The sequence below is a fragment of the Thunnus maccoyii genome, chromosome 6, assembly GCF_910596095.1.
Source record: "Thunnus maccoyii chromosome 6, fThuMac1.1, whole genome shotgun sequence".
NCBI lineage: Eukaryota > Metazoa > Chordata > Actinopteri > Scombriformes > Scombridae > Thunnus > Thunnus maccoyii.
Window position 1 is genome coordinate 33,450,100 of NC_056538.1, and position 12,245 is coordinate 33,462,344.

Genomic DNA, 12,245 nt, shown 5'->3' on the forward strand with positions numbered 1-12,245 from the left:
ACTGTAGTATATGTTTGTGCGCTGCAGTACTGCATGTGTGTACTGTAGTATATGTTTGTATACTGCAGTACTACGTGTGTACTGTAGTATATATGTGTGTACTGCAGTACTACGTGTGTACTGTAGTATATGTGTGTACTGCAGTACTATATGTGTGTACTGCAGTACTGCATGTGTGTACTGTAGTATATGTTTGTGTACTGCAGTATTACATGTGTGTACTGTAGTATATGTGTGTGTACTGCAGTACTACATGTGTGTACTGTAGTATATGTTTGTGTACTGCAGTACTACATGTGTGTACTATAGTATATGTGTGTGTACTGCAGTACTACATGTGTGTACTCACTCCCTCCCGGCAGACTGTCTCTGTCAAAGATACACACTGAGTATCCGAGCTCGTTCTCCAGAACTCTGCGGAGCGTCGTCAGAACAAACTGTTCCTCCTCACCGTTCCTCGCATACGAGATGTACACATCATACTCCTTATCATCTGCACGCACACACACACACACACACACACACACACACACACACACACACACACACACACAGTATTGATTAGAACAGATAAGAGCAGATTCCATGGTAACATATTCGTCAATGTCATCTTTCTGAACAGGAAATGAAGTCGTGACTTAAGCGTCAACATGTTCGTCTGAGAGATAAGACGTAAAGTCACAGGAAACATTTTTAATAAGCAAAAAACTCCCTGATCTAATCATCATGAGTGGAAACATTTCAGTCAGCATTAAACATGTTCATTTAAGGACTATACTGCTGGTTTTTCATGTTTTAGACACATATCTGATAAACTTCACATGCTTGCTGATCAGTTTTTAATAATTTCGATCATAATATAATTATTATCATTTAGATTTAGATTGATATCCTTCCTTCCAGGCAGCCGCTGCTTTCTCTTCATTTCTGTGGAAATCAACTCGCAGAGAGATAATCATCACAGTCGATGTTTAGTCAACTTCACTTTGTCATCACTTACATAAATAAAGACATTTAAAACATTAGGACTCCGTATATGAATCTCCTGAAAACGAGTCGAGTACTTTTCTACTTTTGCTTTGTTTTTCTCTCTTTTTTTTGGATTATTTTGTTCTGTATGTTTAACGCAGGAAACACATAATGAGATTTTTAGTCCCTCTCTGTAACTGCACATCGCTCTCAAGTTAAATTTCACTGAGAAAGACGTCACAGTAACGCAGGTGAAGACTCTCTTACGTTCTGCTTCACTGGAACTCACAGCTGTTGTCACGACGACACTTCCTGCAGATGTTCCACATTAGTAGTAAAAGAGCACATCACACACATTTTAGTGTCTTTACACTGGATCCTGTCTCTTTTAGAACTGATTTAATGTGCATTTCTCCCTCAAAAGATACACAGAAGTAGTAGTAGATGAAGTACATTTATTTTCATAAGTATTATTATTATTATTATGATTTTATGTTTTTGTAAAGCACCAAGAGTTTGGACAAAGAAGTCTGGACCAAACTGTGAAACAGCCGAATCAAAGACTTGTTGCTTTGCTTATTGTGTTGAGACATTTTGTCTGTTTAAATGTTTTTATTGCAATTTTATGTGAAACACTTTGAGCTGCATACAGCTACTATAAAAATAAACTTTCTTCTTATTATTAAAAACCTTACAGCAGCTCAAAGAGTATAAATCCTGACTTCCCTGGTAGCCTTTTAATAATTATGACACTATATTGGATTTATCATGACTGTTTTTGGAGGGTAAATGGAAGATGAACCTGTTACGTACCTGTGTGTCGCTCGTCAGTGCCGAACCAGGAGCGATAGAGCAGCAGCAGCTCCAACCAGAAGACGTGATAAACCACGAAGAGAAGCAGCATGAGGAGCAGAGTCACACCGAGACCACAACCCAGCTCCACCGACGGCAGCGACACTGACAACAACAACAACGAAACACAACATCATCCAGCTGTTTTAAAGGCGGTCTGACATTTATACGTGTTCTCTTTCCACAAGAAGCAGAGAAGAAGATGGAAAACTGACTCAGCTCTGAGATTTCACATTAAAAGCCTTCCAGCAGTTCAAACCGTCTTTTCGTGACAGGGTTTTAATGTGAAACAGGAAGTGTACAATCTGAACACACAGACAGACATGCAACACATCTTGTTAGATTCTGACTTTCTCTCCTGTAGCTCAGTGCAGGACTTTTGTTTCCCCCTTCTGGCAGTGAGGATAATTACAAAAACACTGGTGACACATGCGTACGTCATAGCAGCCCACTCCGTCGCTACTGCTGCCGCTATAAAACGGTGGATAAATTGTTTTAAACGTCCCTCAACTTCTGTGAAATGACTCATTTCAATATCAGGATTTGATCCATTCGGTCCGATAAAATTTAGAAAGTCTAGCAGAGCCGCACAATTGAATTATTTTATCCCCATTCAAGTTAGCAGAAAGCTAACCAGAAGTTAGCCGCCGTTAGCTAGCGGAAGTCTCTAGTGAGCATGCATCAAATTTACATCTTAATGTTTTTCTCTTTTAATGTTTGAATGCATTATTTAAAGCACGTTGAATTGCTCTTGAGTATGAAATGAAAAGCAAATAACTTACCTTGCCTGTGGCTGTAATTACCTCCAAGTCACTTAAATAAAAAATAAAATGCTTCTCATCACTGCAGATGTTTCCTTCTAATCATCAGTATTAGTTTTCTTCAGCTTAGCTCTTCATTGGACTGTTTTCTTAGTCCCGACACATTCTGAACATTCACCCCCGCATGGAAAACACGTTATTTAGTAGTATTGATAAAGAGATGCATGTCTGTCAGTGATATGGTGGCGTAAATATGTTCTAGTGCATGGGGCAAAATGACTGTATTTGTATTTATTTATTTTATTCATTATGTTAGAACGTGTTGCAGGCTGTGGTTGGAGGACGGAGAAGGTTGTCAGATTTGTGCCTCTTGTAGATCAATACTTTTGCACATCTGTCGCAACTAACAAAGTCCAGTTTGTTTCCATCTTCTTCAGTAACAACTGGGGAATTTGTCCAAATGTCAGACTTGCCTTGCTTTGCTTTTGTGTTGTAATGAGTTAATCTACTTTTATTCATTAATTACCTCGTAATAACCAGGGAGCCACCTCCTAAAAGGAAATCGTTAATGTCTTTGATCAGTTGATCAGTCTCATAACTGTAAGTTCTTTTGAAAACAGTGACCTCCATCTGCTCAAAGAAACCATGACGAAGACTTCTTAAGATAAATGACATTTATTAATAGCTAAACGTCTTCAGGATACACTCATAAGAAAGCAATTAAAAATTTAAACAATTCGAAATAGTGGCTGAAAGTGTGTGACTCGAGGCTAACGTATAGCAACGGGGAATGCTACGGAAAGCTAACGTACTTCTCTAAAGAAATTATCTTCTTATTTTAACATTATTCAACATCGACCCTTGATCACAAAAAGGCATTTTCTGCCTACTGGATTGAAGATTTATAGCTGCAGAGATGTCGGTCGGTCTGGTGTTGTGTTGGTTGAGCTGGAGTTCGCTGCAGTGTCGAGTCACCACGCTGTGGATGAGTCTTGTTTCAGACTGAGCCGTTAAAGAGTCTTTGTTGACGGCTGAGCTACCAGGCAACGGCGTGAAGAAGTGAGTCTCTGGGTTTAAGCACCTGGCGGAGGGTTGTTTGTCCGTGTGACCGCCTCGCTTTGACAGCGGACAACCAGGGTCCAGTTGGGGGCCGCACTGCCATCAGTAAGCTGGTATCTGGTTGAAGCGTCGCTGTCTTCTTCAGAGCAACGTGCCATTTTGAGTTGAGGATTCAGGCTTTTTCTGGCTTCTTGTGATCTTAGTTTAACGCTGAACAAAGTTCAATCTGACTACACTCAATGTTCATTCAGGATCGGGTAAGATTTCATGTGGCGTAACTTCAAAAGTAAAATACTGTGCATGAAAACAAATACAACAAAAACAAACTGAACTTGTGTTAATAAAAAATTAAAATATGCATATACTTGGTCTGTCTGACGTGGCTATCTGGCCGAGCTGACTTCACAACACTTACTCTCATCTCCCGCATGAGAAAACAATGCAGTGCACTTTTCTTTGCTTTTAGCTAGAATGAGAATTCAAATTAGCCTGATGTGGTTTGAAAGTTACTGTGTTAAGCTAACTAGCAGACTTGGGTACATCATCCAAATCTGTATTAATCACTGAGTGGATAAGTAGCTCATAAGTGTAGCATAGCAATGCTAATGCTAACCGTTTCATGTAAGTGAATGAAAGATACTAAAACACTTAGCTTCGTAGTCTGGAAGGTATAGTTCAATAAAAACAGATATGGTTGGTCTACTCTAGTCTGCTAGTTAGCTGATTAGTCAAGATAACTAGTAGACCACTGGGGTAATTGATAATAAGCTCAAAAGTTTTGAATAGAAAAGCTAAAGCTAACCGTTTCATGTAAGTGAATGGAAGATGCTAAAACGATTAGCATCATACTCCAGGAGGTATAGTTAAAGAAAAACACAGATTTGGGTGGTTCAACCTGTTTTGCTAGTTAGTGGATTAGTCAAGCTTTCTAACCAAGTAGGGTACATTTGATAGATTTGGTATTTTATTCAATATCAGCAAAACGTTTTAGTGAATGAATAGAAAATAAAACGGAACTTGAGCTGAATATAATAATCACTTACATAAATAAAAAATAAAAATAAAAAATTAAAATATGCATATACTTGGTCTGTCTGTGCTGGATGGGATATGTATAGCCTGATTCTATTGAGTCTCTCCCAGGTGGCCCTGATCGGATGATTGAGGGGAGGGCCTATGAAGAGGGTTGGTCTCTCTCTTTTCCAGCAGCAGTTTGGTTCTTGTGTTAGTTCTGTTATGTTTTAGTTTTGCCTTTGTTAGTTTCTTGGTTTGGTTGGTGAGTCCGGTAGTCCTCTTTTCGTGGCTTTATTTCTGTCAGGTTTAGTTGTTATGTGGATTTAGGGTTAGAGGGGAGAGCTCAGATCCTACGGCCCTTTGTGGGCTGGTCTGGGTGTCTCCTCTTCTTTTTGGACGGCTCACTGGCTTTTGTTGTTTGGTTGTTGTTTTTCATTACTAAAGTTGCTTAATCATTGTGAAATCCTGACTCTTAATTATGTTGTGGGCGAGGGTCGTAACATGGTCGAAAAAGGAAAGAAAAGAGACGTCTGAATAGGAGGAATGTCTTGTTTGTACTTGTTTGGACAAGAAACGCAGAGTTTTGGGTTCTTTTACACATTTTGTGCCAAAACTTTGATAAATACTTATTTTCTTTGTTTGGGACTCTAAAGATGCGGCTGATACTCTGACCTGCAATTTGGAAACTAGCGCCCTAGTTTTTAAGTTTATGCACATAATCACATTTCAGAGTCACTATCTCTGAATACTCTGAATATTGCAAACTATTCAGAAAAACAGTTCAGCTTCCTATCAACATTGTCAGTGGCAGTATACTGTCAAACCATTCACCTGGAAGTTTTCTTTAAGGACTTTCTGGTGTGCAAAACGGAGTGGATGTTAAAATGAGTTTGACGTTGCGGTACAGAGATTAATAAACAGATTTATCGAGTTATTGTCTCTCACCCTCCTCCTGCAGCTTAGCTGCACGAGTGTCGAAGCCTCTGGCGTTCCTCACGGAGCAATTGTACTCTCTGTTCAAATCTTCAGACTGGAAGTCCTTGATCACCAGCTCGCTCACCTCAATCCGGTCCCCATAGTCATAACTCACATGCCTGCAACCAGATACACAAACAACCATTTATTAAAAAGGTCAAACATAGACCGACTGAATAAATCCTGTATGTTTGACCCTGAATTTCCCCTGCAGAGACCTGCTGAGCTCTGTTTGATTTAAAGATGTTGTGGTGTATTTTCATTAAATGTCATTGGTGTGCTTAAAGGCAATATTAAGCTATGCAGATTGATTTTATAAGTTTATAAGCAATAAGGGCTAGTGTGATACAATTTGTATTGGTGTAGTTATAATCTCATGAACCATATTTAATTACACTGTACGTATAGAGGCACGGTAGAAGAATCATAATCATACACTGGAGAAATTTGAGTGTGTTTGTATTACATGTCACTTTGCTTGGGTCTGCTAAAGTCTTCACCTTTCAAACATACTCTCTGGAGGAGATCAAGAAATAAGGGTGTAAAATGACTAGAATAACTTATAAAAAAAATAACAGGCCAGAAAACAACTTGGCAATAATGGTGTAAAATGATTCCCAATACTTATATATAAAAATTGGATATAATCAGGTAGAATTGAATATGCCAGTACATATCCTCAAACACCTCAAAACCTGTTTTGAAGAGTTTTGACCAACAACGAGTGACAAAGATAAAAGATACATAATAATTGGTCAAAAATTAGGGAGGGTGGATGATAAGGTGTGACCTAAGCCGACCCAAGGACATAAAAACAATGTCCCAAAGAAAAAACCTTTGGAGCGATTTGGTTCTTTGTAAAAGTGCTACTTGCTCCCCTTTTTTGCAGGCAATAAAAGAACACTTTGCTGCTTGGACCTCTGACTCCCTTTTTATTTACAAGAGAGAGTTTTTTGCTCTGGTACCTTTTTCTGCTACAATTTGATACAAAAATGTATCCTGCCTGACAATCATACAGTTCACTGAGATGTTTGGGATTCAGTCGTTTGCTCGAAGGCACTTCAGCAGCAGAAAGTTAAAGTCAAAAAGTCAGAGGTTCAATTTATTCATCCATTAAAACATGGAAATGACAGGAAATAAATACCCACAAAATGAAAACAAGTCAGAGGAAAACATTCATCTGCCAGGAAACAGATCTCATTTCTAACAGTTTTCTGTTTGTCTGATGTTTCCTCTGAAGACAAACAGTATAAACACTATTGATCAGAGCCTTGTTTTCCTATAACAGTCAATTAAAAGTTCAGAGTGTTTCTTCGAACTGAAGAGCGAGTGCATGCAAGCTATTCAACTGTCTGTAAAAATACATCACAGAGTGTAAATGTTGTGAACAACACAAAATAAAATGTTTTATACTAATATATTATTATATATATTTCAGTATGAAAACAAAGCTTCATGTGCAGTAAACAGTGTACAATCTATAATTCACGTTCCTGGGTGGAAGCCAGTTTAAGAAAGTAAACTTTGATTGATCTGCTGCAGATTCACAATAAAATGAACCAATGAAGCCTCGTATAAGTTTCATGAACGTGCATCATTCTGTCATCATTGCTGTGTTAAACCTGCTGTATGTGAGCATGAGACAAACAACAAAAACACACCATCAAAGTTTTCATCATCACACATTTTACATCAAACATCACTTCATAAAGAACAAAGCTGTTAAATAAAGTAGAGACTTAAAAATGAACAAAAACAATGAAAACTTCAATAAAACGTGTAGTTGTTGGTTCCTCCTGCTAATGTGTTTAGGAGTCACTCGTTCATCTACATCATTTCCTCATGGAGCCTCTTTCAGTTCTAATGCTTTTGGGAAACATCTCTTAAAGCCCCTGGAAAGGCAAATCCATGATTGGCTATTAATTATGTAATTTGGGATCTAATGTGCATATAGTAAACACCTAAAAAGTATGAGAACAGCCTTTGACATAGTCTATGTAATTCTTTAGAAAGTTTCTCTCCCTTCCCTTGTTACTGGGTTACAGTTAGGCGGGGCTAAACTAGGGAATTTATTACGTAATAAATACCTGCCCAATCATATTTAAGAGAAAGATGTCTGACGTGGCTATCTGGCCGAGCTGACTTCACAACACTTACTCTCATCTCCCGCATGAGAAAACAATGCAGTGCACTTTTCTTTGCTTTTAGCTAGAATGAGAATTCAAATTAGCCTGATATGGTTTGAAAGTTACTGTGTTAAGCTAACTAGCAGACTTGGGTACATCATCCAAATCTGTATTAATCACTGAGTGGATAAGTAGCTCAAAAGTGTAGCATAGCAATGCTAATGCTAACCGTTTCATGTAAGTGAATGAAAGATACTAAAACACTTAGCTTCGTAGTCTGGAAGGTATAGTTCAATAAAAACAGATATGGTTGGTCTACTCTAGTCTGCTAGTTAGCTGATTAGTCAAGATAACTAGTAGACCACTGGGGTAATTGATAATAAGCTCAAAAGTTTTGAATAGAAAAGCTAAAGCTAACCGTTTCATGTAAGTGAATGGAAGATGCTAAAACGATTAGCATCATACTCCGGGAGGTATAGTTAAAGAAAAACACAGATTTGGGTGGTTTAACCTGTTTTTCTAGTTAGTGGATTAGTCAAGCTTTCTAACCAAGTAGGGTCCATTTGATAGATTTGGTATTTTATTTTATATCAGCAAAACGTTTTAGTGAGTGAATAGAAAATAAAACGGAACTTGAGCTGAAAGTGAGCTGTCAATCAAACGTGATCTGGACACGCCCACACAGTCCTGAGAAATGATTTGAGCGGCCAAATCAGCTGTTTTTGAACTCAGTTTTCTAATAGTTATGAATGTTTATTTTCATTCAGATTCTTGTGGATGCTTAATGAGACACTCAACTTTGATATCATATATGCATTTTTATGATTTCAAGCCACATTTCCAAAGGCTTTAAGATTAAGAGGGTTTGTAAAAATGGATTTTATGATCATCTTGGCCTTAAGATGTTTTTGGGAAATGCAAAGCGCTCCGGGCTCCGGGTGCCATTCAGCTCATACTTGCAGCCTTGTAGTCAGTCAGATGGAGGTGGGATCACGATCCACCGCAAACGAACCGAGACCACTTCCTCTTAAAGAGACACGATGCTGAAACTTTCTGTCCATACTGTCAGATTAACTTGTATCTTCTGTATCTAAACTACATCACCGTAATGTTTCAAACTGAAAACAAACAAACATGTTTTCTTTTCACCTGCTGGTATTGGAGAATCGACTGTCACCCAGTTGATCCACCGTCTTCCCATTGACCGTCCACCAGATGTCCCACGGTGAGACCAGGTGGGGGAACATCCCTCGGCACACCAGACGCGCCTCCATGTCTGAGGGAGAAAATAATAATAAAATCATGTGGGTTTTTTTTGTCCTTTTTTTGTCTCCTGGTACAGAAACGATACGTTTAACAGCTATTTTTTTATCTTCCTGAAGATAAAATTGTTCATATTTAAGTCTTAAATCAAGTTTATTGAACTTGTCTCCGTTAAAAATAAGAATAAACGCATCAAACAGTGAACGGGAGTGAAACATTAATCAGACTGGATGCAGGCTGGCGGCTGTAATCCTGCTGTTCACTGACTCTCCAGTTTCATCAGCAGCATCATACAGCTTGTATGTGCATATATGTGTCAGCGTCCGTACACGCTGTCAACAGCTTGTTCTGTTTTATGGGACGAGCTCCTGCGGACGCCGCCGCTCATTCTGTTCGCACGATTAACTTTCTGAATGTTGAATCTGGTCCGAGCCGCTCACAGGAAAAAACAAGTTTCAAACAAACAGAAGTTGTTGTTGGTGGAGGAGAAGCTGCATCTCCATCACAGCAGCTTCCTGTCCACAGACAGGCAGACAGACAGGCAGACAGGCAGACAGACAGGCAGGCAGACAGGCAGACAGGCAGGCAGACGGGCAGGCAGGCAGACAGGCAGACAGGCAGACAGACAGGCAGGCAGGCAGACAGGCAGGCAGACAGGCAGACAGACAGGCAGACAGGCAGGCAGACAGGCAGGCAGACAGGCAGGCAGACAGGCAGACAGACAGACAGGCAGGCAGGCAGACAGACAGGCAGGCAGACAGGCAGACAGGCAGGCAGGCAGACAGGCAGACAGACAGACAGACAGGCAGACAGGCAGACAGGCAGACAGACAGACAGACAGGCAAACAGGCAGGCAGGCAGACAGACAGACAGGCAGACAGGCAGGCAGACAGACAGGCAGACAGACAGACAGGCAGGCAGGCAGACAGACAGACAGGCAGACAGACAGGCAGGCAGACAGACAGGCAGACAGGCAGACAGCGTCCTCTAACACAGCACACAGTCAGTGAAGACTCACTCTGTTTGACAGTGTAGATCTGGTCTGTAGTCGGGTTGAGGATGCTCGGCTGTTTGGGTAGAGATGATGGCTCTGACAGAATGAAACAGTGATATTATTAAACTGGATATAACAGTAATATTATTGTTGGTGTTGTCAGTGACGTTGTTGTCTCACGGACGGCGGTGACGTTGATGCTCCTGGTGAAGTTGAGTGTTTGGCCTCTTCGCTGGTAGCGGACTGTGCAGAAGTATAAACCCTGGTAGTGAACGTACATGACATGAACGTGCAGCCTGAATCCTTTCTGCTGCCGATCGCTGCCCCAGAACGGCGCCTTATTACAGTGCTGAAACACAAACACACATCACACATTACACACACACAGAGGTTTCTCATCAAAGCTTTATTATCATGTGACAGTAAACTGAATATCTTTGGGTTTTAGGCTGCTGATTGGACAAAACAAGCTATTTGAAGACGTCTCCTTGGACCCTTTTCATTTTATTCTGACATTTTACAAACCAAACAATTATCAAATTTAAGGGACAGGTGTCTTAAAACAACAGTCAGGTGCCTTGATAGAAACAGAAAGATGTTTTCCTCACTGTAATCATTCACAGAACAAACTGATCAGTGAACTGTTTACTGCTTTAGAACCAGTTTAGTCTATTTATTCAGTTTGACATATGTATTAGAGGATTACAGGATACTGATACGCTTATTAAAATGAAGTGAATCCTAAATGAAGGACGGCAGCAAACAGCTGCTTTCACCACAATTCATTCATGAGCCAAGTAAGGTTTAGTTAGACCAAGAACCCGTTGATACTTTGAACGCACATCTATACTGATTCTCACACATCAGCATCTACTGTGAAGCTTCCTGCTGGTTTTCATTTATATTTAGAAGGACAGTAGTTTTATTTCTTTTGTTGTTGGATTATAAACGCCATGAGGAATTTGTTTGTTTGTTTGTTTGAAGTACAGGATTAGGGTTATGGTTAGGGTTATGGTTAGGGTTATGGTTAGGGTTATGGGTTAGGGTCTGAACGACTTCCTGGTATCCTGCAAATGAACAAACTAAAACTAAACTAAGACACTAAAAAACTCCACAAATGTTAAGAACATTTTGACTCTCTTCCTGTTAGAATCTTTACATGTTTCTGATCTGTTTTAAGTGTTAATAGCTGCGAAAGAACCAAAAAATCCTGTAAGATATCTACTTGATTTGACTCATTTGGACGCTGAAGTTTCATACTAGCTTCAGATAAACTTTTAAATACATTTTGTCCTCCATCACTTCCATTGTAAGGTCATTATGAAGGGATCTTCTAATGGTCAGTATGAAGAGGAGGAATGATTACAGCAAGAAAAACAGGTTTCACTGTTCGTTGTAATTTAATCAAAAAAAGAAAAAATAGTAACTGACAATTAATTGATACTGAAAGTAAACGTTACCTTTTCTGTCAAATGGTACCAGGTGACGTTTGGCTTGCTTTCGGGCATCTTGGCGGCTTCCTGCAGGTCTGGACAGTCAAGTATCCCCCCTTCCTGCAGCGGGATGTTCATCTGACTGGCTGCCACTGCGGCAACAGGTGTGTCACAGTTGGCGCCCTGCAACACCTCGTCAGGCCGAAGCACCTTCAGACGCATGGCGATCTTACTGCAGGATGACTTGTTACTGCGAGACAAAGAGAGACCAGCGAAAACAGTGAAAACTGCAGCAAAGCACTCTGGGACTTGTAGTCAACTTCTCTCTAGAGTATCATGGACACAGTTTGTAATGTTTACGGATGATTCAACCAGGAGAACAGAATAACAGAAAGATCACAATGAAGAGAAAAAGCCTGAGAGATTTGAGGAGAAAATGAAGAAACTCTCCTACAGCGTGTTGGAAAACAGGAGGAAACAGCACATTATGAAAGAGAGCAGAGGAAATTTAAAAAAAAATGAGATAAAAAGAAGAATCTAGGTCAACAAACCACAGACCAACAACAAGAACCCACTTGATGCCTTGTTGGGCTTTTATCTCTGAAATGTCCCAGTTTGTAAGATGGTAAATAAAGTGTTTTGCTAAGTTTACCGTAAGTTAGAAATTTAAAAGATGTGCTCATTTCCTGTGTAAAAACAATGAAAAGTTTAGACACAGTTTGGTCCATATTGTGCTTGAAGGTATGAAGAGATTTGAGAAATGTGTGTAAGCAACTGTGAAAACTAAAGATTTTGAGGT

At 39.7% G+C, this 12,245-nt stretch overlaps 1 protein-coding gene across 1 annotated transcript in view; it reads right to left on the reverse strand.

Moving 5' to 3' along the window:
• LOC121898567 (interleukin-1 receptor accessory protein-like) overlaps positions 1–12,245 on the reverse strand; it is a 39,946-nt gene that overhangs the window by 4,647 nt on the left and 23,054 nt on the right. The window contains exons 6-12 of the mRNA XM_042413757.1: positions 11,474–11,696; positions 10,194–10,362; positions 10,038–10,109; positions 8,906–9,032; positions 5,601–5,749; positions 1,783–1,926; positions 350–493 (exon numbers count right to left, since the gene is read on the reverse strand). Coding sequence (XP_042269691.1) covers positions 350–493; positions 1,783–1,926; positions 5,601–5,749; positions 8,906–9,032; positions 10,038–10,109; positions 10,194–10,362; positions 11,474–11,696 — 1,028 coding nt within the window. The remainder of the gene's footprint in view (positions 1–349; positions 494–1,782; positions 1,927–5,600; positions 5,750–8,905; positions 9,033–10,037; positions 10,110–10,193; positions 10,363–11,473; positions 11,697–12,245) is intronic.